The sequence below is a fragment of the Thalassophryne amazonica genome, chromosome 6, assembly GCF_902500255.1.
Source record: "Thalassophryne amazonica chromosome 6, fThaAma1.1, whole genome shotgun sequence".
In the NCBI taxonomy this organism is placed as follows: domain Eukaryota; kingdom Metazoa; phylum Chordata; class Actinopteri; order Batrachoidiformes; family Batrachoididae; genus Thalassophryne; species Thalassophryne amazonica.
This window is the reverse complement of record NC_047108.1, coordinates 63,142,253-63,168,263: the sequence shown is the minus strand read 5'-3', so window position 1 is coordinate 63,168,263 and position 26,011 is coordinate 63,142,253. Positions and strand designations below refer to the sequence as shown.

At 39.6% G+C, this 26,011-nt stretch overlaps 1 protein-coding gene, 1 long non-coding RNA gene and 1 other non-coding gene across 3 annotated transcripts in view; 2 read left to right on the top strand and 1 right to left on the bottom strand.

Moving 5' to 3' along the window:
• The first annotated feature begins 1,828 nt into the window (after positions 1-1,828).
• Positions 1,829-2,134, top strand: LOC117513158. The gene has a single exon (XR_004561477.1).
• A 2,562-nt stretch (positions 2,135-4,696) lies between these two features.
• LOC117512287 lies at positions 4,697-25,329 on the bottom strand. The gene is made up of 3 exons (XR_004561264.1): positions 25,319-25,329; positions 21,292-21,296; positions 4,697-5,724 (listed from the first exon to the last, which is right to left on the bottom strand). It is a non-coding gene; the product is annotated as an uncharacterized LOC117512287 (long non-coding RNA).
• smc5 (structural maintenance of chromosomes 5) overlaps positions 10,567-26,011 on the top strand; it is a 74,638-nt gene continuing 59,193 nt past the window's right edge. Inside the window, exons 1-4 of the mRNA XM_034172296.1 lie at positions 10,567-10,777; positions 22,780-22,921; positions 23,550-23,602; positions 24,888-25,050. Of these exons, the coding sequence (XP_034028187.1) occupies positions 10,617-10,777; positions 22,780-22,921; positions 23,550-23,602; positions 24,888-25,050 (519 nt within the window). The 5' untranslated portion in view covers positions 10,567-10,616. The remainder of the gene's footprint in view (positions 10,778-22,779; positions 22,922-23,549; positions 23,603-24,887; positions 25,051-26,011) is intronic.

Below are 26,011 nucleotides of genomic sequence, written 5' to 3'. Positions count from 1 at the left end.
CACGCTCGTCAGCACACTTCCTGAGGTACGTTAGATTTTGTGACTAACATTTATACAGTCAGTAAATGTGGTGTCCCTCACACCTTATTATATTGAGCTGTATGTTGGTCGTGTGGTCAGCTTCCTCTGCAGTGGAGTTTTGTGAACTGGGTGTTCCATGCCTGCAGGGTGGGAAGCTGATTAGTAATTAGGCCAGGAAGTGTTTGCTGTTTGTGCACCTTTGAGCGTTCTCTCTGTGTGTTGAGTGTGGACTCACATAATGATTCCTTCTGTCACAGACTCGGTTTGCCGCGGCCACCTGGGGGGTGTCGGCGGGGTCCTTGGGTCCGGGTTGGTTCTGGCTCGGACCGTTGGCGCTGCTGGGAGTGCACCGCAAAACCACCACGCCAGACCGCGCACTTTTATATTTTTTCACAGCACTGTTATGTTCATTAAACTCTGTTATCCTTTGTACCGTGCTCTGCTTATTTATACTGGGTCCTTCAAACGCTGGTCGGTTCTCCGGGCTGCGTCCGACACATAACACTAAACACTACAATGAATAAATAAATATTGATGTAAAATACAGGACATGTGTAAATTTTAAAAATTGATGTACCACATTGGGTGGGTGCAAGATTTTTTCTCAATAAATGATTCAATTAACTGAGGGAATTAATTTATTTATGTCAATCAGTCACTAATGATGACTTCTTTCTAGTACCCTGGCATAGGCTTTTCCAAGGAGGCTGAGTAGTGTGACACCTCTAGAATTGTAACACACTCTCCGGTGACCTTTTTCAAAAGATGGGGACCATCACACCAGTTTGCCAATCCAGAGGTCCCGTTCTTGCTTCCATGCAACATTGTAAAAGTGTGTCAACCTCAGGCTCCTTCCCCACCAGAGAGGAAACATTCCACGTTTCAAGAGTTAAGTTCCATAACCAAATGTGCAGTCTGTGTAGGCATTTGTCCCGTCCACAGCCAGAAAAACAGCACACCATACCTCTGCAGACTCCCTGCAGGTGGTGAGCCCACATGGAGATGAAACCATGTTGTTTCTTCGAGCTGAGCTCCACTGAGTCCCACGGTGGTAGGCTCATGGGACTCAGTGAAATGTCATGAAAATTCAGTAAGGTATATCTTATATATTATATTCCAATTGTAAGGTGGAACTATGCTAGTATACTAAGGTATATTTACATATCTATAAAGGCAGAGTAAAACAGAAGAGTAGAAAAGAGTAGAGTAGAGCCACTTAGGTGCCTGGTCTTGAGAACCAGGGGTAGTAGGTTGAAATGCTTTTTTTTAATCCCTTTTTTTAATCTCTTTTTTATCATGTCATAAATTGTTCATTTATTTTTAACTGGTCTGTCACCGTAATTACACTTTCAGGAGTAAATAATGAAACACATAAAAACAAAACAAAATAAAACAAAAACAAGCAAACAAAAGCAATTTTTAAATTAAATATAAAGAAACTGGTGAGAGAACTGGATCTGAAAAATAATATCTCCTTCCTGACCCAAAAGTGAATTATCTACAATCCTTATTCAAAATCTGTTCATCACTTTGATTTATTTTTAACATATTCTGACCAAAATCAAACAGACATAGTGACATAACCTACACCCTCCTCTGATGGTGGTGGAACCTTAACAAACACACTAATCCCTGCACGTTTTATTTGATTTGTAATAAATCAGCACAAATCACTGAAATAGAAGTGGGTCTTCTCTTCGTGGCCACATGGGGGCGACATATACACATCTTTGTTTTCCGTGTCCCATAATTCTTTGCGACCTTTAAGAGACAACCCCGGATGTTCTTTGCTCAGTTCGAATGGTGTGTGTGTGTGAGAGAGATTGTGCGCGTGCTGGTGAGAGTGTGTGCTGTTGTTGGAGTGAATGTGATTAAAATCTACACACTGATCTTATTTGATCTGGTCTGAGTCGGGCTCTGCTCTGATCGGAGATGATAGGACACGGACTCGTGAGTCTTTGGGGCGGTGATCGAGTCCCGGTTTGACCGTCAGGGCCTCCGAGCTTCGAGCTGTGGTCAGAGGTGATGAATTGATCAGATATACTAGTCCTGAGAGTTTAGCTTCGTGTTAAACTCCGGATGGACGGTGAGTCAAGAAGCGATTCTGATCTAACCACGAGCAAAAAGCACAGAGTCAAACAAAAACCCACGCCGTCTGTGTCGCGTTCAGAACCGTCGAAAGCTCGGAGACACACTCTCACAAGCGCCACTAGCTTAGCTTGTCACAAGCTAAGCTAGTGGCGCTCTCGTTTTGGCCGAGCAACTTTCCACAGTTTCTGGGGATTCTGTGTTAGTACGCGCCCGCGGCCGATGTGCTTGATGAGTTCCTGCGCAAAAAGTAGTTCCCAGATAATTGTGATATAATCCTGTGAGATAATGAGTATATCTCATCTAAATCACTTCTACAATTTACCAGTAATAAAATTATAAAGAAAACTGAAATTTTAAGAGTGTCCATAATAAATATTTAAGAAACTTAAAAGTTTGTGAGCATTGTAAACATTGACACGATGGCGTTTGATGCGGAAGAATTCAGAAAGATATGATTGGAATGTTTTAATTACCATTTACAGTTGGCGATGAAAGTCTTGGGTGTCAACTTCATGTTAAAGTCAGAACAAGAAGCTGCATTGAAAGAGCTCTATCTGGAACACAGAGACACATTCGGTGTGTTGTTGCTCCAGTGAGAGCGGCACGCTGAGCAGTTTCACGAAAGTAGTCCGGCGAGCTATCCCACAATGCTAAAATAGAGATGTCGGTCCAATGACAGCGGCGCTCTGAGCAGGGTGGCTCGGAGATTCCGGCCTTTCATTTGGGGGGGGGGGGCCCTGAACGCTACGTGGGGCAAAAACTAGAGGTGGGCAATACTGGGAATTTTGGTATTGATCCGATACCAAGTAAACAGGCCCAGTATCGCCGATACCGATACTTTTTCATATTTAAGCTTAATAGAGTCAAAGGATCCAAAAGACCTAGGATAGAATTTTGCCAAACATTGTACATGGTTCCGGGTTCAAATCCCACCCCTGCCACATTTCTCCATGTAATGTGTCGTTGCATCAGGAAGGGCATCCGGCGTAAAACCTGTGCCAATTCAACATGCAGATCCACCTTGGATTTGCTGTGGCGACCCCGAGTGCAAACAAGGGAGCAGCTGAAGGGACTTACTTTTATTGTACGTGACAACAAATACTTTATCACAATCAACATTTTTGTTTAAAAAATATCACTCAACACAACTTAAAACAAAATCTCCTGAGGTAGAGGGCTGACAAACCACAATACAAGGGTGCGCTGCTCCGTGTTGTGTGACACAGCGCAGCGCTGCTCTTACAGTCAACTTTGATGAATCTGCGTTGGCAGCAGTCAGTGTGTATGGGAGAGAAAAAAAAGCTTGTATCGATCTTTTTACATGAGGATCATTCAGTACCAGCGTTGGTATCGATATTAGGATCGATCCGCCCACCTCTAGCAAAAACGTCTGACAATTTCAGTTAGCCCAGAAGATAACGTTAGCCTAGCTCTGCTGTGGTATAGGCTAAGTAGTTGCAGACTTTTGTGGAAGGTTTTTTTTTTTTTTTTATAATGTCTGGTCTTTTGAATGTCCAAGGGTTCTGAACACCGTCGGTGTTCTTCGGTGCATTTTGACTTTCGTTTTTAAAGTCTGTTTTCACCAGACTGCTGTATCTGTTTACACTTGCTCTGGTGAAAAGTAAGTCAATAGACTTAAAGTAAAAAAAAAAAAAAGTAATTTAAGTCCGTGAGGAGAAAAGATAGCCATTCCTCCTGTAGCGCTATTTAAACAGTAAAACATTTGCTCACATCTTGCACCCCAAATTCTAATGTGCTCCGCCAAAGCGGCAATGTTTTTACTGGTGTTTGTCTTTTACCAGGATAACTTAAACACTACTGAATGGTTTTCAGTGAGATTTGATGTGCAGATGCACAATGTTCTGGGAAACAAGTTGCTCAATTTTGGACGTAACACTATATTCTGGAACAGAAATCTAGAAAATGTTTGGCATGTGGCAAATTTAACTCAAAGTTGTGACAGGATAGTGATGAAATTTGGTGACCATATAGATAATGTCCTATAAAATGAGGGATTTTAGTTTGAGTTTGATCTGGAACATAATTTGGATGCAGAATCCAGAGGTTTTAACAAATGTGGACTTTGTGGTGGTATGTGTCTTACAGGCTACACTATGAAGTTTGCTACACTTAGTGATATTCTGTTTCTAGACAAACCACACAAATTGTATTGAAGAAGCAGCAGTGGCAAAAAGACTTTATAAATCACGGAAAACAAAAGGCCTGCATAAACAAGCCCGGACGTGTCTACGGTGCCATCATTGCTATGTCACTGACTGATATAAAAGCAGCCATTCCCAAACTTTAAAAACTTTAGGACTCACTTTGAAGCCATTAAATCTTCTGGGGCCCACCTAAATCTTGACTCACAATTTTGACTGACGCAAGAGAATTAAGATCCATCGTATCAAGCCTATAACATTTTAAGATAGGTAATTAAATTAGGAATAACATTTTAAACCTTTGTTGTTTTTATTTGTGATTATACTTATTTATTTTTTTACTAATTTCAGACTTTATTCCAAATGGAAAATTAAAGACTTTTTTTTTAAATGGTATTTTTAATCACTTAAATCAAGAACCACATGCAGTATCTTCAGTGTCCACAGTTTGAGAATCTCTGATGTAGAGTACTATCTCACCAAATTGAACATCAGAACTAAAGGAAATTTAGGAGAGTTGTGTGTACCCTATTACAGTGACCAAACACCCATTCTTTCCAAACGCTATATGGTTCTGGAAAACTCTATCAGATGATGATGCTTCTGATGCGGCCTTAGACCAGTTCAAGTCCAGGTTGGCAAACATCACCCCCACAGCAGCTGATCTCAGGGTTATCTGTAAATAACAAAGTACATGATTTAAAGCCTCTGAGATCCAGAAATTGGACTCTTTACTGAACTACCTTGAGAAAATAAAACAATGGCTCAGTGCAAATTCCCTGCAGTTAAATTCGGATAAACCCGAGGTGCTGGTGGTTGCCCCGATGATGTTATTCCGGGGATTAAACAGTATTTAGGTCTTTTGAGCTCATCTGCAAAATCTAGCCTGAGAAATCGAGGTGTTATCTTTGATAAAGAAATGTCATTTGGGCATCATTCCATGCAGCTAACCAAAAACTCAAAAACTGTTTCTACCAGTTGAGGAAGATTTTCAAACTCAGATCAGTTGTTTCAAAAGATGATCTTGAGTTGATTATTCATGCTTTTGTATCTTCTCCTTTGGACTACTGCAACAGTTTTGCTGTCTAAACAAAAAGGAGCTGTCCCTTCTGCAGCAGGTCCAAAATTCTGCAGCAAGGCTGCTGTCTTGCTCAAACAGAAGGACTCATATTTCTCCTATTTTAGAGTCCTGTCATTGGCTCCCAGTGTCGTTTCATTTACATTTTCAAATCCTGGTGTTGACTTTTAGAGATTTGCATGGCCAGGCTCCCTCCTACATTAGAGACCTGTTACGTATGTCTCTACACTCCTGCTCAGAGCCTGTGGTCAGTGGATCAGAACCTTCTGAGGGTCCCTCGTACCCACTTTAAGACCCGAGGAGATCACTCTTTCCAGGCCGTTGCGCCGAGGCTCTGGAAAGATCTCCCTTTGTCTCTTTGTTCACTGGACTCTTGATGTTTTAAGAGCAAACTTAAAACCCATCTGTTTCTCCAGGCCCTCAAACCATAGTAGTAAGAGGGCTGTTTTATGACCACTGTGTGTGTCTTAAAACAGTGTGTGTCTTTTATTGTGATGTAAATTGTATTTTTCACAGAATTTTATGTGTGTGTGCCTTTTGTGAAGCACTTTGTGACTTCTCTTGTCTGTGAAAGGTGCTATATAAATAAACATTACTTACTTACTTACTTTGTACAACTAAGTCGACACTTCTCATGACAGTGCAGCGGCAGCATTGTATCTATTATTTGGTAGAAGTTGACAATAATACATATTTGACATGGTGCACTGAATGTCCTCTTGACAGCAAATTTAATGGATTTCGCTTATTTCAGAAAAATGATTCAGAAAATCTGCATTGATGTATATTAGATTTGACTAATAATTCATACAGTCAGTATAGAAATTTGGGGGCTTTATGAATTTAAATTTAGTAAAAATCATTGGACATCTTGAAGTGTCTGATTTCAGACAGCTTGAGACGTGTACAGTTGTGCTCAAAGGTTTGCATACCTTGGCAGAATTTTTGTTTTTTTTGGCCATTTTTTCAGAGAATATGAATGATAACACAAAACGTTTTTCCACTCATGGTTAGTGGTTGGGTGAAGGCATTAATTGTCAAACAAGCATGCAAGTACAGTTGTATGCAAAAGTTTGGGCACCCCTGATAATTTTCATGATTTTTCTTTCTAAATCATTGGTTGTCTGGATCAGAAATTTCAGTTAGATATATCATATAGCAGATGAACACACTGATATTTGAGAAGTGAAATGAAGTTTCTACTATTTACAGAAAGTGCAATAATTATTTAAACACAATTAGGCAGATGCATAAATTGGCATCCTTGTCATTTATTGATTTGAATACATTTAGCAGTAATTATTGTAACATAAAATTAGTTTGGTAAGCTCATTGACCTTTGACCTCCTTACACAGGTGAATCCAATCATGACAAAGGGTATTTAAGGTGGCCATTTGCAAATGTTTCTCCTTTTTGCATCTCTTCTAATGAGTGGCAACATGGGAGCCTCTAAACAACTCTCAAATGATCTGAAAACAAAGATTGTTCAGCATCATGGTTTAGGGGAAGGATATGAAAAGCTATCTCAGAGATTTCAGCTGTCAGTTTCCGCTGTGAGGAACATAGTAGTGATGGGATGATGATACCTCAAGGAGTGTATTGACACACTACACAAACTGTGTCGGCACTGTTGACACTGTGTTGGTCGCTCAATAGTGACCCCTGCAGTAGTTATAAAATCATTGCAGGTAAATAAGATGGAAAAGTTACCGTGCTGCAAACGCAACATCAGCCTGTGAAATAGTTAATCGCCAGTCCTCTATTTAAAATATGATCTCATCATTGCATAATTTCATGTGCTCAATTTGAGTGTCAAGTTAAGCTGTTCATGAGAAGAGTTTAAAATTTGCTTAAAACCTTGTTTGTGTAAATGCTAAATTGAGTTAGTTTGTAAAATATAGCAAATTTGTCTGTAATAAAATTCAGAGTTAAAATTTGTAACTTGTGTATGGAAATTTGTTAAGTGTTAAAGCATACGAAATATAACACTGAAAATAGATTAATTTATGCATTTTTATCGAAGAACAAAGGTTCCTGAAGTGTCTTTGCTCCAAGGCGATTTCTCCTCTTACACAGCAGTTCCCCTGCCTTAGAAAAAACTCTTTCACAGGGTACAGATGAAGATGGTGAGCATAAACATTTCAGTGTGAGTTGATAAAGGTGTGTATATGTTTTCTGGTTAGTCTTCCAGTATTGTAAAGGAGTACAAACATATCTAATTGGAAAAATAGCAGTAAACAATGCCGAAAGGAGAAAAAGATTTATCTTACTTGGCATCAAAAGATCAAAATTATTCCAGACTGGGGAAACATCTTTGAACGTGCCATGAAGTCAGTGGAGCAAGGTGAGGGCAAGCAAAAATCCACCAGCAAAACTCCATCCAACAAATACGCAACATGTCGATACAGTTTGTTTCCTTATAAACACAATTTGGCGCGGCGCAGCCGAACGACACAGTTCCTGTATCGGTCACGTGAATTTTTCTTAAAGCGATAACGCGCACCGATACGGGGTTTCACTCTTGTGTGCTCAGCACAGTGTTGACGCACCAGTGTTGTTCATCCCATCACTAGAACATAGTGAGGAAATGGAAAACCGCAGGCACAGTACTAGTTAAGTCCTCAAGTGGCAGGCCAAGAAATATCTCAGATAAGCTGAAGCAAAGGATGGTGAGAACAGTCATAGTCAACCCACAGACCTGCTCCAAAGACCTACAACATTATCTTGCTGCAGATAGTGTCTCTGTGCATTGTTCAATTATACAGCGCACTTTGCACAAAGAGAAGCTGTATAATGCTGTAATGCAAAGGAAGCCTTTTCTGCGTACATGCCACAAACAGTTGCTTGAGGTATGTTAAAGCACATTTGGACAAGCCAGCTTCATTTTGGAATAAGGTGCTGTGGACTGATGAAACTAAAATTGAGTTATTTGGACATAACAAGGGGTGGTATGCATGACTGAAAAAGAACACAGCATTCCAAGAAAAACACTTGCTGCCTACAGTAAAATTTGGAGGTGGTTCCATCATGCTGTGGGGCTGTGTGGCCAGTGCAGGTACTGGGAATCTTGTTAAAGTTGAGGGTCACATGGATTTCAGTCAATATCAGCAGATTCTTGAGAACAATGTTCATGAATCAGTGACAAAGCTGAAGTTGCACCAGGGCTGGATCTTTCAACAAGACAGCAACACTAACTGCTCAAAATCTACTGAGGCATTCATGCAGAGGAACAAGTACAACATTCTGGAATGGCGATCTCAGTCCCCAGACCTGAATATTATTGAAAATCTGTGGTTGATTTTAAGTGGGCTGTCCATGCTCAGAAACCAACAAACCTGAGATGTTTTGTAAAGAAGAATGGTCCAAAATACCTTCAACCACAATTGAGGCTCTCATTGGAAGCTATAGGAAGTGTTTTGAGGGTGTTATTTCTGCAAAAGGAGGATCTACTAAATATTGATGTATTTTTACTGTTGGAGTGCCCAAATTTATCCACCCCTTCTTTTTTTTTAAAGAATTATTGCACTTTCTTTAAATCCTATAAACTTCATTTAATTTCTCAAATATCACTGTGTTTGTCTGCTATGTGATATATTTAACTGAAATTATTGATCCAAACAACCAATGATTTATAAAGGAAAATCATGGAAATCATCAGAGGTGCACAAACTTTTACATACGACTAAATTGCACAGGCAGGGGTGATCACATAACGTCTGGCTCTCGTCAATTAATGGAAGACGTAAGGTTTACATTGTAGGCTTATAGTGTATCAACATTTTAAACAAAATATCAAACAGAAAAAAGTGGGTGGCTTGTGCCAGGTTGAGTTGGTGCTGCATTTAGTGATTGCTGTAATAATATTAACCATGTCTGATGTTTTTTAAAAGGATTATCCAAATGTATGTGAACCCCTAATACAAAAGTGAAACATTTGTGGGTGCCAGTAAATTTGACTATGATCCACAGAAAGTTTGGTTTGTCTTCAAAATGAAAGGTTTCTTCAGTGTTTCTTGAACAAGAATACATTTATTTAAAACCTCAAAATAGTTTTTCTTGGTGTTGTGGAATATTGGCTATTTTTTTTATGTTTCTGTTTTCTGCATTTGAGAATCCCCCCCCCCCCCATTTTGTTTTAAATGTTCTAAGCATCAGTGTTGCTGAAATGATCATTTTTCAAAGTGACTATCTACAGATTCTGTATTTGAAATCAACTTTATTATTATCCCAAAGGAAATTGATTTGCAGCAGGCATTAAGACATCCAAAAAACACAAAGAAATGAAAACAAAAAAGTTTTAAAAAAGACAAAAATTTCCTCCTACCATGGCAAACCAGAACCAAACATTAAACAGCACAATTTGTGAAATCAATATGTGTGCACATTGATTAAAATGACTATTTTCAAACTAAAATGTGTGTGTTTTTTTAAGTTCCAAAGTGCTGGACAATGCATTTTCTCACAAAACAGGTCCTAAGGCTTTGTGTACGCACATGACTGTGTCTGTGGAGGTATGCTGCTCCCATAGACTGTATATACCGGACAATCCCTGCATGACATTACTCATTGTTTTTCTATAGAGATCCAGTGTTCTGATGAACCATCCTACTTTGTCCAAACATCCTACTGTACTCTGAATTTACAGATGCAACTGCCAGAGTAGGCGGAGTCACTGGGCTCAGCTGCTGTCATTCAAAGTGGCCACACCACTAATTATACAGTACGTTATGGCTTAAAAGATTTTAACTAAGAAGGTAGAAATAAAAATTTTCCACCCCATTTTCCATCCAGTTGTCATGGAAGAGGAAACTATATATTGAGACCAAAACTTTTTCTTTTTTTGTTTTTGTACCAGGTTGCGAACATGTTTATTTCTGCTCTAAATTTGGACATTTTAACATGGACTCCTATGAAAATGTGCTCTGTTTTGGAGCCAGCCTCAAGCGGCCAGTCAGGGAACTGCAACTTTTATCTTCTGGTAGAGCTGCTTTTTTTTTCAAAACTTTATTTCAACACATACTATAACAAACAGTAAACGAACAAAAGGCAAGGCCACAATAACATTCACAGTATTATTATTATAAATAGAAAGAGACAAAATAAATAAATTAATAAATGAATGAATTGTACAATAATAAAAATAAAGGGATTCTTTCCGTCTGAGGCGTCGAAGTGGAGGTGACGTGTTTCCGGTCTAGCGTGGCGCGCGCCACCAGCAGCCGGACCCAGTAGAACAGAGGAGTATGAGTGCCAGCTGGTCATTATGGCTGAGCCCAAAAACAAACAGCGGCTCAGTCAGTCCGTGAATAGCGGCACTCAGACGTCTTCCAGCATGTCGAAGGTCAGACCGGCCACTCTGCCGCACAAAGTGCAGGCGAATTTTGTGACGGGATCCATAGTTCGCCTCACCATGAAAAACTTCCTGTAAGTATCGACTCGTTAGCTGTCTGTCCTAACCGCGCAAAAACGGCGATAACTCGCCGCTTATGAGCATGATGTTTGGAAGTCCACAGTGTCAAGGAGCCAGAAGTAATTCAGTATAAGTTCACTTGATCTCCGACACAAAATCTAGATAAGGTCGAGTTTTGAGCACAGACTGTACACAGAGGCGCATCGATATCTTGAGGGCTCCGAGCAGGGGCTCGTCACTAGATTTTAAGGACAGGGGAGGCTCTCTGATTTGCCCTTGCCTGTTGATCGTTTTCTCCCTCAGCATCTTCTAGTGCCTGGTCCTTCAAGATACATTGAAACACAATGAATTGAATTAATAACATCATCATCTAGGCTAATGCCATAACTTTCGCTCACAACACAATAATTGCTTGCTCACAAATGTTTTGAAGTCGCATAGATTGCATTTTGGGCACATATGGCTAAAATGGTTGCAGTTTCAAGCCCTAGAAAAATATTACTTAATGAACTGAATTAAAGTAATGTTAATGTACTCTTGAAAACATTTGGGTCAGCCTAATTTGGCATTTATTTTATTTTATATGTATGTGTGTGTGTGTGTGTATATATATATATATATATATATATATATATATATATATATATATATATATATATATATATATATATATATATATATATATATATATATCGGCTATCTAAATAAAAGCTCAAGTTAAATAAGTTTTATATGGTGCACCTTGACTGAAATGTGTTTCATATTCATATCTAGTTACGTAAAATTCCAAGTAGGGTTGGGTATCAAGAACTGGTTATTTTCGGGTATTGTTAAGAATTGATTCGATCCATCGACATCAATAGCCTTTTTGGTTAACGATTCCCTTATCGGTCCTTCAGAGTGGCCATTGTTTTTGAGGGTGTTTGTCAGGAAAATGATCATTTCTCTACGTTGATTACAGACGCTGCAGCAGCTCTGTAATCAACTGCTTCTGCAGTGTGGCTTCACTTTGAAGTGTGAACCATTGAAGCAGTGCTTCGATCCACTGGCTCATTGGTTCTTTGATTTGCTGCTCTTCAGAAGTGGCGAGTCCACTTCTTAACCCCTCTCAAAGTCATTAAAATATGTCAATTGTGAGTCACTTTTTTGTGGATTAAAGTCACTAACTGGGACTTTTGTTGCAGTCAAGAAAGGAGAATCGTCCTCCGTTTCGTTGGCTCAGCTCCAAACACTGCGCCCCTCTCTGCCGAGACAGAGTCCGGTCTGAATTAATAACTTCAAAACGAATTGCCACTTTAAATACAATGACACCTCTTTCCAAATGCTTTAATACAGACAAAAAATTACAATCGACTAAAACTTTTTTTTTCCCCAAAATGAGACATCTTGCATTCTTTATAAATTACATCCTGATGTGCAGCACAGCTGGCTGCAAGAGCTCAGCTCAGATGTGTGGAAAGATGTTCATGCCAATAACGTCTGAAAGGAAATGCTTTTGACAAAAACTACAGATTTTGTTTATTTTTATTTATGTCCAGAGATCGAGGATCCACCATTTAGAGTTTAATATGTCCAGAGTTTAAGGATCCAGTGACCAGTTTCATATTTATTTACTTGAAGACTCAATAAAAAGTTGCTGACATAGAAAATCTGTAAAGCCTACTTTTAGTACACAGAAAATTCACAAGAGGTATCGATACGGGAATCGATAAGGAATCGGATTGATAAGCGGAATTGGTATACAATCTTATCCATACCCATCCCTAAGTCCAAAACTGTCTGCATCCCAATGACTGTGTAATCCTTTAGACTCACCTTTCCAGTAGTGGTCTCTCACTCTCTGTGCTCCTCTGCCCCGACTTGTACAGGTCAATATGGGTGGAGAAGTGATTATTATTAGTGCATTATTACCATTATTATTATTATCCACTGATGATAATACCAGAATGAGCTTAGCTCCTGTTTCATGGTGTGTAGGACCTTCACAATGCATTTCTGACTAACTAGCTAGCTGAGTATCAGTATTCTTTTACAGTTGGAATGTAACTTTTGACCCCCCCCCCCCCACTTTTGACCAAAAAACAGCAAAATTAAGGTAGTACGCGCATGGGTCATCTATACAGTACATATTTCACACTGCCCCCTGTACAGGGGGTGCTCTTGTGTGTGCTGTGCCAGCCAGGTTTTTATTTGTCAAACAGGGAGCACTTGGTTCATTAATTACATGGGACTTTCTGCTGTTAGCTGGCGCTAAATCATTGTTACTACCAGCAGTGATGAATACTTACTTTCTTGAAAAACCTTCGTATATCCATTCTTCAAGGAATCTTCTTGCTGCTCTAATTGGCTCTATGCACTGCAGGTACACACGCTGCAAGCAAGGTCACAGGGCAGGGGTGGAATTAGTACGTGCATGTGCTAGTTTGTGCACGTATTATTCGAGCGGTGCACGTAATTTTATACTGCACTAGCACTGTTGCAAGTAACTTTATCCAAGTTTTATCAAGTATAAACACCAGTAGAATGAACCCATAAAGAAATAAATAAGGAAAAAACAATTTCCAGTTTGTTGTCTTCGTCTTCCCTGCGTTTTATGACTCTCACACATGGAGCAAGTTGCTGTGCTCTATTTGTTGTGGAAAGCTGCGAGCAGCCAGCAGCGCCTTCCCTGGGTTCACAACATCCTCATGAGACGTTCCCAATTCGGGGAGTTTCATGATTTGCTGCAGGAGATGCAGCAAATAACTGGAGCTGCAGGAGCTCCAGTTTGAGGACCTCCTGTCCCGTTCGCGCGCGCACATGTAAACAAAGAAAAGAAAAAAAAAAAAAAACTGTCTGCTGCTGCGATTCCTCGCTCTCTCTCCCCTCAAACTCATCATCATCATCATTGTCATCATTGTGTCATAAACCAGTCACCATTTGTTTTATTATACATCTGTGTAGTTAATAAAATTATCTTCAAGGATGATTAGTTCGCGCGCACGTGAAAAAAAAAAAAAACCTGGCTGTCGCTGTGGTTCCTCTCTCTCTCCCCTCAAACTCTGTCATAATTGTGTTATAAACCAGTCACCATTTGTTTTATTATACATCTGTGTAGTTAATAAATGAAATAATCTTCACGGGCGATTCATTCGTGCACGCACGTGAAAAAAAGCTCTGCCGCTGCTACTGCTCTCCCCTCAAACTCTCCCTAGAGAGGAAGAGTCTGACACATCAGAGGAGGAGTTTTAAGGTTGATATAAGACTGACTTTTGGTTGTGCACGTAACCTTTTTTTGGTGCAAGTAATTTTTTTGTTACTAGCACCAGTGCAAGTAGGTTAAAAAATGTATTTCGACCCCTGCAGGGAAAATGAGGACTGGATTTTCAGAGATGTGGGTGTACTCTATATGAATAAGTGGAATGGATTGGATAATGATGCACTGACGGGAGTCTCTATGAAGTGAAGGGAAACTGACAGATTTATGATCATATTTAAGCTAATAATTAGAGTTTATATGATTATTTACACTCATATTCTGGCCACATTATATTGAATTTGTCAGCACTTTTTTGTAAAATAAATAAATAAATAAAAAAAACCACCAGATTATTTCGGGGAGCTTAAAATATTTTAGGGGTGCTTCAGTCCCCCCTAAAATAGGCCTAATGACGCCACTGGCTCCGAGCTTCATTGAGGCTCCACCCCACCTGGATCAGCTGCTATGTTCCAGACAACTTTAATTAGAAATTTCTGATAGTGAAGGGGTAATTCATTCTTGGCTTAAACACAATTCTTTCCATTCAGTTGAGCTAAAATAATTGTTTGGTAACATTTCCAGTTTGTGTAAAATATATGTGAAATGCTTATTGGTTGGCTCTCACATCCAGGTACTCCGTCTGTGAGCTCTTAGCAACGTGCTTAGCAACACCAGCTGCGGTGTAAACAATCAGTAGCAGACAGTGTAAGTTGATGTGAGTTTTTTTTTTTCTTCTCTTCATTTTCACCACTGTTTTTTATGCCTGGGAAATGCGAGGCAGTGGATTGTACCAGCAAAGCAAGAAAAAATAAAATAAAAAACCATCACGACACACCAAGAGGATTATGCATCACATCGTTCAGTATTATACGTTACTTTGGGGAAATAGTCAACAGCTGGCCCCTCCTGGGGCAGACCAGCAATTCACAGTGGGCCTCATGTATCAGCGTTGCGTACGGCGATATTTGAGCGTATATGGGGTGTACGCCAAAACGGCTGCGCTACTTGGCATTTATCAATGTGGTCGTTGGCGTACGCTGCGCTGAAAATATACACCAGGTCGAGAGGTGGCGTAAATTATACACCAAAATGAACCAGCACTGGAATCCACATAAAAATGAAAATGATCAACATGATAAACAGTGCCATTATACAAATCAATGCATATGTTACATAAATAACGCTTTCTTGATTATACTACATAATAATTAATACAAATCCCGCTTTTGCGGGACTGTTGGTCTCGAGCACGATCCGTGGCCACAGCGCTGACCGCAAAGAAAGCGCTGCTCGCCTTTTTCTCCAGACTTTGAGCCTGGAGCCAGAGCAGCGCTGAGCTTAACTTTATGTGGTGTGATCGTTTTAGACAATGAAATTGATAATAACAACTGTAGTGTTGTCATTCCCTTCACCCGTGCTGCAATCAGGTTGTGTCGTCTCCATTCGTTTTTGTTACAATAAAATAAATAAAGAAATACATTTTAAAAATAAAGAAATCTGAAAAATTAGGCGTGTCTTATTAATTGAGCAAGCAAATATCCACATGTCAAGAATTATTGACATGTGAAAAGAGAATACAGTGGTCCCTCGCTATAACGCGGTTCACCTTTCGCGGCCTTGTCGTTTCGCGGATTTCTTTAGTCCAATTTTGCATGCTTTTTTTTACAGTGCATTGTGGTCTGCATGTCTGTTTATAAGAATCTTCTCGCCCAGAAGAAAAAAGAGCGCCAACAACTACTCTTAACTGTGTTTGTCACTCGGAAAAAGACACCTGCAGCGAGGTGTGAGTGGAAAAAGGCGCGACAGTGGCGCAGCGCCAGGACGAAGAGGCGCGGTCAGAGGAACTGTGAAATACTGGTCAGTCACTATTAATAATTTCTTATGTGTCCAACCTCGTAGGTTGATCGTTAAAATTAAATTCGTTAGTTCTAAAAGCCATCATAATTATTTATAGGAAAATGTTCTATTTTTATTTCTCAAACAAATGTTTGGGCCTGAAAACAGTTTGGTCTTATTTTTCTACTAAGGTTTGAACTTTGAGAGTGTTTACACACGAGAGAAAAGTGAGAAAATGTTCATGCCTGATTGAGAAAAGTGTATAAAGTGGTTTTACAGGAGTTTTACAGCTTTAAAACATCTATAATAATTGTAAAAAATAACGCTGACTACGTCGCGGACTTCGCTTTATGCGGACTATTTTTAGAACATAACTCCCGCGATAAACGAGGACCACTGTAACACTTTTTTGATTATACTACAAAACAATTAATACGACGGCCGCTTTTGACACTATTGGCACGCGTCGTGATTGGTGAAGTTCTTTTTCTTTGCCGTCTTCCTGGCTTCCATGTCGTAAAATGAGGGTGTGTCTGAAGCGGAGTCTAAATATTTATGGGCGTATTTATTATAATTACGATTGTTTTCACCCGCTGCATTTATCAAGGTCACGTCAGGCGTACGCCGGAAATGGGCAGGTGTAAGTAAATTTACGCCACGAGTGCGCAACTTTGATACATGAGGCCCAATGTATACGCGACATAAATTATGTCAAATACAAAAATACCTGGTGTGTCTATGAGGTTGGAATAAATATCAGGATACTGAACATTTGACCATTGTGTAGGATCATTTTTCCATTGTCCATCTTCAAGTTGGTGTGGACAAGATGCCAATCCTGCTGCTGCTAATTTGGTTTTATATCGCTTCCGGGTGATATTATCCAAACCCTCTGAATAGTTGAAGGCCTTACTAAGGTCCTAACAACAGAAATATAACTAAATTCAAACAAATTATTACTTAAATCTGGAATTCAAGAGCAAATACCACTCCCAAATACACAGTGTATCTCTGTGGTAAAACACGTCAACATCCGCATATTTTCGCACTAGCGACTGATCTGACGCGGACGTAAACTGACAGTGACCTGGCTGTGACCAAGTCAATATCCTGGTATGTGAAAATAGCATTTATTAATGTTAAATAGTAAGCTTTAAGCTAATGGCCCGGTCACACGGCATATAACGATTCCTGAATGAAGGGAAAAAGTAAAAGAGGAACAAAATGAAAGCAAAGCTAACGCTGATCTCAACACTTTAAATGAAATGCACCTGGAGCCGCTGCTGGAGCAGTGTGTGTCTGTATCTCTGCATTCCACAACTCGGCACTGGGACGGAGCTCAGCTGCAAACAAAAACGCGTGAGCCGACCCATTGTGGAGATCTGTGCGCATGTCGGTGGATCCACCTGCTCTGGTTCCTCGTCCAGAACAAAAGAGGGTTCATCTCCTTCATTGTCAGAATCCTTACTGTCTGGTTTAGACTCTGATGACATGCTGCGACTTGCGCCTTGCACTTCATCTTGCTCCAATTAACACAGCACTTAATGAAGGACAACCAAGCCTGTATGAAACAAGAAATCTGGATGTTTGTTGGCATCATTTAACCTTTGCGCAGCTTCATTCCTGTAGCTGGTGCTTCGTCAGGATTTTTAAACTGTTGAAAAATTTGAACGAATTCCACCGAAAACCTCAATTTGTCCATATTTTGTTTTGCTGTTGTTCTTGACTGTTTTTACAAGTTTTTGTGGGGGTCAGTGTCACTGGTTTCTTGCACCTTAAGCCTGGTTCACAAGACAAGATTTTAAAATTATCTTTAGGGTTCCAAAACCTGAGACACGACACACGTGAAGATAAAAAATCATAGATCTAACAGCTTTGGTCATACAGTGTGTGGTGTTCAGCCACACGGCAAGGACACCAACACCACACACGAACATTCTCGGGTCAGACAGGAAATCTCGCAAAATCTCTTGAGATTAAACGTGACTTCAGAGTAAACAAATGGACATACTTGGTGGACTATTTAAAACAGAGGGAAAAAAACAATACAAAAAGAAAAAGAAAAGACGTTCTTTAAAGGAGTGGAGACAGCGCGACCACCGGACTTTCTGGTAAGTCAGAACAGCTTTTTTGATTTTATTTTCCGCTCCGTACATCCGTCACCTTGCTTTCTGGTTGGCTACGCGTCACATTCAGCAGGCTGTGTGCTCGTTTGTGGTTGGAGGACACAACACACGCTGTGATATAGAGCCAAGACAATCCAGCAATATCCCCGATTTGTGATTGGAGCACTCCTGACGTCCTTCCAAGCAGATCAGCGCACTCTTAACACACCACACATGGCAGGAATATCTGATAAGATTATCTTTAGCATCATCACGATTGTCGGGGTGTCCTTAAGATTGTCGGAAGGGGAAGATCGGGTCCGATATCGGCCTAATTATCCTGTCGTGTGAACCAGGCCTTATATAGGCCAGAATTAATCTTTTGTGTAGATACAATTAATTATTTTGCCACAAGCAACTGCTGAATTTAAAACAACAAAAAAGTTGTGTAGTTTCTGATGGTACACAGCAGCAGCAGCAGCTCCTGTGTGAGCTTATTATTTTTTATTAAATATAACAATATGAGTGTAGGAATGGCAATCCAGCCCTTATGTACATGTGGCAACAGGTAGATGATTCAGATGATTATCTAAAGAGGTGTTCTGGAAGGCAGAATTCATATTGTGGATCAGTGACAGCTCGTGGAATAACCGCACATGGGAAGTCAATGCGCGTTCACATAGACTGATCAATTTACTGCTCTGATATATTCAATCATCTTTACACTTATATTTATTCCCCCTTTTGACAGTTTTCTGTTATAAATCAATGTATATGGTTTAGTAACATAATACAGTGATAGAGCAGTCACCACAGCACACCAGCGTGTTTTTTTTTTTTTTTTTTTTAATTGGAGCAAGACGGAGCGCGTAGCGTGTCGTCAGACATTGTGGATTCTGATGATGAAGGAGATGATCCCTCTTTTGTTCTGGAAGAGGAACCAGAGCAGGTGGTCCCACCGACGTGCACACAGATCTCCACAGCGTCTGTTTGCAGTTTCTCCAGCACTCAGGCGCTATGAGCTCCGTCTCAGCGCCGAGTCCTGGAACTCAGAGATGCAGACACACACTGCTCCAGTAGTGGCTCCAGGCACATTTCGTTTAAAGCGTCGAGATCAACGTTAGCTTCGGTTTCGTTTTGTTCCTCTTTCATCCATTTTGCGCTCTTGCTTTGCAGGCTATTCGGTGATAAAGCTTGTTCGTCCACCTTTTCTCAACGAATTGTGACTTTTTTACTTTTTTCCCTTCGTTCAGGAATCGTTGTATGCCGTGTGACTGGGCAATTAAGTGTCATGTGACCGAGCCTTTAGGGAGAAAATACAGTGCTGCTTGAAAGTTTGTGAACCCCTTTAGCTTTTTTTATGTAAAATTTTTTTTGTAGCATAAAACATAACATAAAAAACAAAACAACTATTCAGGCTTTTTAATATAAAAATTTCTAAAATTATGCCCTTGAAACTCACAGTGAAAAGTAATCTCTTCATGAATTAAAAGAAGGGCGAGACTCGGCTACGGAAAGCAACACTCTCTGCAGCCGGCAATCAGTTCACCCTATTGAGGTTTCAAATCCTACAAAATCTCCCAAGATCTCAGACAGGTGGCTTTCATTGCAAGATGTATATTATATTAAATTTTATTTATACACACACACACACACACACACACACACACACACACACATATATATATATATATATATATATATATATATATATATATATATATATATAAAGAAATTGCCCAGTCCCTCATCGCCAACCTCTTATTGGCTGCATTTCATATACTGGTGTATCAAAAAGGGTGGACTTATGCTCTGGTTAATTTTTATGAACATCAGATGTAATTTCTTGGAGAAGAGAAGACATACCAAGACAATCTTGGTGTCATTTTAAAGCTTAGGATGTTCTCCTTCCATTGATATGTATTTCATAACATTTGGACATAAATCAATGAACTTCTGGTCTGTTGAAATAATTTTGTGGACTCGGTGGCGATTCAATAATTCATAGTCATTTTTTGCCCATATGTCTTTAAATATGGTATATTATGAAAGAATAGGTTCTTCAGAACATTTTGACACCATTTCCATAGATTTTGCATGAAAATTGACTGAATAATGTTATTTGTTGCAAAAAAGGTCAATTCTGAGATCATCGACAAAAACGTTTTTAATTCCAATAAATTTTCCATTTATTTATGTCACATAAATTTGCTTTTTCTCCAAAACTAAATGGGATAAATTCAGAAGGTTGCATTTGAAAGGGATAATGATAATTAAGGGATAATAATGGATGATATGATACTGATATTAGGGAGTAAAACATTTCTGATGCAGATATGGCTGCTAATATATACATAAAAGACCATGAATTCTAGCATTTTATCAAACCATTATGACAAGGAAATATTATTGATTGTTTATTATTTAAAAAAATGTAGCAAACAACCAGTGTAAGTCATTCAGCATTTTCTTGACATAGAATTCCTGTTTATTTTGGCCCTGCCTAGCTGGCTGCACAGTGATTACTTGTCTTCTGTTGCTATAAAACACCCACTGTGATTGAAAATGAATTACACCTAGTTGGTTTATCTCTTCTTGTAGCCAATGTGACCAAGGGGTGATGGGGGTCCTAGCCATGTTTGACAGCACTGCAAACAATGCTGTTAGGCACCCTCTGCTGAACAAACTATGTAATGACACCATATCCAACAGCTGGAGTGTTTCACTGAATTGTTTATTCAGTAAAATAAAAGTAGTCATAGCAGCAAAAAATTATGCAGAGACTCATATATTTGTCAAAAGGTCATGTCAGCTGATATTATCGGCCAACCAGTAACCCTCAAGCTCTAGATTACATATTCATATTCCTTGTGTATACACATCCTGATATTTCATACTCGGTAAACATTTTGTTTCCTAGTAGTTCCTGCACATATGTACTATTAAATTAAAGAAAATGTTCACATCAAGGTTAACTTGGGAAAAGATGTTCAGTAGCACCTGTTGGGCTCCAGAGATTATTGTTGACTCTTTTGATCATAAATAGCAACCCAGTGGGTTTCAATGCCTGTATGGGACTATGTTGACACGTAGTGGTAAACAAAGCTATTCTAGCTCGGTATTGTTACCCAGGGCTCTCCCCAGAAATATAGAGCATGATGGCACTAGAGATCAGGTCAGGGTGGGATGTTACACCTTTATCATGGAGAAGCTCTAGTATTTTGCCTTTTTCAAATACCAAAACAAGCCATTTCCTGCAACTTCAGCTTTTCCTCTCATCTAAAATTACAAACTAAAGCCTTGTCCACACGGAAATGGATACAGTCTTTTTATTTGTCGTTTTCAGAACGTGTTCTGTAAACACAGCACCGTTTCAAGAAATATCCACTGAAAACACTGTAGTATGTGGTGCTGTAATGCTCCCACAAAAAACAGAAAAGTTGTAGTGCACGTGCATAACCTATGTAAGGAGCTAATCAATGTAGAGGCTAGAACTCAAAGTGGCACAGTGAGCAAAATGAAGCTTTTTAATCAGACATGTTGTGTCCTTTCAGCTGGATTCATCATCACGGCCCGCCATTAGATGAAATTAGATTAGATTAGATAGAACATTATTGATCCCTTAGGAAAAATCTCTCAGGGAAGTTGAGGTTCCGGCAACATTGTATAGCAGCACACAGGGTAAGAAGAACAGTTTGCACTATAAATACACAATATAAATACCAGACATACTGATCAATAGTGGTTTACTGGCAACTACTGTTCCTTTCATTCCCAGCCTCTGTCTTCCTGTTACTCCTCCTCCCCCTGAGTGAGGAGTTGTACAGTCTGATGGCCTGAGGGACAAAGGAGTTTTTCAGTCTGTTGGTCCTGCACTTCAGAAGGAGCAGTCTGTGGCTGAAGAGGCTCCTCTGGTTGCTGATGACGGTGTGCAGAGGGTGACTGGCATCGTCCATCATGTCCAGCAGTTTGTCCAGTGTTCTCCAGCTTCATGCCAACGCCAGAGCCATCCCACCTGATCAGTTTGTCCAGCATGGATGTGTCCTTCTTGGATGTGCTGCCCGCCCAGCACACCACGGTGTAAAAGAGGATGCTGGCTACTATGGGCTAATAGAACATCCACAGGAGTTTTTTGTTTGTTTGTTTTAGAAGATGATGTGGAAATGCTTTCAAACCTTGTCTTGGAAAGTGCTTGTGAATAAATGCGGAGTGGAGGTGTTTGTAAAGAAAAAGAAGTGTTTTTCTCCCAGTGCATTTTGCGGCCTGCTGCCACTTGTCCCGCCACCAAGAAGAAGGAAAAAAAAAAAAAACTTATTTGAAAAGCTGAAAGTGTCACAGCGGTCCCTTTATAAATGTCAGTGTTTACCACAGCCACTCTGCGTCTCCTCAGCATTCTGTTATTGTACGAGTACATTATGAGCGGGAGATGGCAGTACACTCGGTGAGAAAACCCATGATTAAGTCCCCTGCCAAAAAAACCCAATTTTTTTTTCTTGTTGTTACGGCCGGGTCTGAGGTTATAGAAATGGGTCTGTGACACGTTGAAATGTTGTGAGATGCCTCCCCTTCACATGATTTCACAGGAAAACACTGGCCCAGAGGAAAATGATGCTGCATGGGTGCAAACCAGCAAATTTTAATAGATTTAAGTAAAATTACTCAAGAAAACAGAGAGAGAACACCCTAAATTTGAAAATCAGCATGATGGCGCTGTGACATTATTCCATTGCTTAGGGAGAGCCCTGCTACCCAAAACATTATGATATTTACTTTTGGTTTTAACTTTAAAGTGTTACTTGTGTATACAGTATATCTACAGTATCCTTTTCTCTTACAGGACCTATGACTATTCTGTGGTGTATCCTGGACCAAACCTCAACATGATTGTTGGAGCCAATGGAACAGGAAAATCCAGCATTGTGTGTGCCATCTGTCTGGGCTTAGCTGGAAAGACCAGTGTCCTGGGCAGAGGGGACAAGGTAAAGTAACCACTGATGGATACACAAACGTTAGTGGTGTAAAGGATAACCGTTGATCTGTAAGAGCGGCCCCCTATGGTCCAGAAAGCATGTGAGCTGCGGATTAATTGCAGTTTACAAGTGTGATTTCGTGTGATGGTGATTTTTTTTTTTTTTTAATGTGATAACTGGGTTAATTTTGATGTAGTTGCGGAAAACTCACACTCAGTGGAAGAAAGGCAGCAGTTCTGCAGTCACACAGCCTGTTAAGGAAAATAAAACACTGTCACTGTGTGCTCATGCAGCCTTTAACAGCCTCATGCAGACACTTCTGCAAAAAGAATTTCCATTCATGTTAATACAAAGGGACTGTCATGTCATCCCCACGAGCCCATTGAACCAAGCGTGTGCGCAGCCAACGTGGCTGAAAGTTCACAGCTCAGGAAAAATAATGAGTATTACTGACTGTTTCCAAGCATCTGCTTACTAGGATCAGTGCGTTGGATGAAAGGGTTATAAATAAAATTATTGTTGTTACCTTCTAACCATGTTACTTCAGACTACATGTACTGTTAATATACTGGAGAAATAAATGAATTAACAGTTTGAAAATTGCAGAACCACTGAATATTATTTTTACTTTCTGTAGGTTGGGCTCTATGTCAAGCGTGGATGTCCAAAAGGATCTGTAGAAATTGAACTGTAAGTTGTATAGAACAGTTTACAGTTACACACTGATTTTTCACATGTCAAATTTCTCTCTCTGTGTGTGTGTGTGTGTGTGTGTGTGTGTTAATTGCTTGTTTACGATTTTCTTATCTTGTGAACATTACTAAGCCTTGTAAAATATAGACATTTAAAAAAAAAATTATACCGGCTCCCAGAAAATGGCAAATATACTGTCGTGTGCATATTGAATAGAGTAATGTTAAAGGACATGTCACACCGAAATCATAACAATTAAGATTTAGGCTGTTAGTGACCATCTGATGATCCACCGGGACTACATTGTGCACTTCTGTGACTGGTTTCAACAACAAACAGCTACGGAGACTTCTGAAAACAAAGTACTCGTGTGTTTACGACAAGTGACGTAGCTTTTAGAAGCGTCTCATCGTGCTCGGCAATGGAATGTAGGCTAGTTGCTAACATTAAGGACGGAGGCACACATTAATTCCAGAGTTGACATAAGTGTGATGTTGTGTTATGATGAGTCATTTTTAAGTGAAAACTGTTCATTTTGATGCAATCACGGTAAAAGCTGCAGCTCTGAGAGGGTTTATGTGCATCTGCGGCCATGAGTCATAAACACAGCCTGTCATTAACAATCTTTGGTCCAGGTTCAGCTTTGTGCATGATTAATTATCAGTGTTGTTATCACTAAAATCTGAAAAAATAATCTGCTGCCGGGGAAAAAGCATCATGGAGACATTTACAGCGGCAGGAGCTGAGAGGAGCAACAATCAGCGCGCGCACACACACACACATTCCAGCTCCAAATTTACACTCTCTCAAAGTAAGTTTTAGCGTTATTTCCAAAATGTAACGTCCATTAACTGCTGGAAATAATGTATTGTGACTTTTTCCAGTGTAACAAATCCATCTGTGTTTCAGTAAGTCTGTTAAAAACAGTGTCATGGAAATGCCCGCATGTCCACGTACACAGCTTCTGTAAACGTCACCGCACATTAGGTTCCGAAATCTGACACTCTGAAAAAGTTAAGAGTTTCAGGGTGAAGTGTGTCGTCTACTGTCTGTAAATCCAAGTCATCACTTTTGATCGGCAGCTCAGAAGCTTCATTTTCAGACAGTGTGCGGAGAGACTTACAATCATGAGTACTTTTTTTGTTGTCTTGCTAACTGGGATGTTAAAAATGTGCGACATGGCCTTTAAATCAATTACAAAAGTTTTACTCCTTTGTTTTAATAGTTATTGTAGTTTTTTTTTTTTTTTTTTAAAGAATCACTTTTCTTACTCTGTTCACAGATGCAAGGAAAATGGCAATATAGTGATCAAAAGAGAGATTCAAGTGGACAATAACCAGTCTGTGTGGATGTTGAATGGAAAACAATGCAATCAGAAGACCGTGGAAGAGGAGGTCAAAGCACTGCACATCCAAGTGAGCAACTTGTGCCAGTTTCTGCCTCAGGTATGTACAGTATGTGCATGTTTGCACAATATGGCTGAATCTAATTAGAATGAGACTTGCTTAAGCTTGTATTTGAATCCACCCTGTTTAAATATGGTGGTGACGTTGCAGAATTTTATCAGTGTATGGACAGGGATGTTTTTTTTTGTTTGTTCCTCTGTCCATATTATGATTACCAGCATTACTTTCCTTGGATAGCAAGTTATCTGCGTAATAGGTATCAGTATGTTCATGTTGGTGAGGTAAATTCTGAATTTTTGAAGTGTACTTGTGGTTTGCCCCAGGGCTCAGTCCTTGGGCCTTTGTTGTTTCTTTTATATATTAATGACATATGTTTGGTTTCAAAATTTGTGAGTTGCATTTTGTTTGCTGATGACACGACTGTGTTTTGTAGTGGGGATCATTTGGGAGAGATTCTGGACATGGAGAGGGAACTACAGACGTTCAAAGAATGGTTTGATTCAAATAAATTATCGCTTCATTTTGGTAAAACAAAGTATATCATATTTGGAAATAAATCCAGGAATTTATCTATGAATTTGCTAGTGCACAATATTGAAACTGAACTTGTAAATGAAACTAAATTTCTTGGGGGTTTTATTGATGAGAAATTGAGTTGGAAAACATAAATTATGTTAAATCAAAAATGTCAGAAGCCATTGCCATTTTGTATAAAGCACAATACTTCCTCCCCCAATGGTCATTAGTTACCTTATATCATTCATTACTAGTTCAGTACATGACCTATTGCATTGAAGTTTGGGGAACCACCTACAAAAGGAATACAAATTCAGTATTCTTACTACAAAAGAAAGCCATAAGAATTATTAGTAATAAACCATATTGTGAGCCTACAAATCCATTGTTTGTCTGTTTAAACATTTTAAAATTTTGGGACCTGGGGGGGGGGGGCGCTAGTGAACACCTGATGGAGTAGATGTTTCTTGACAGAGCTCCTCTG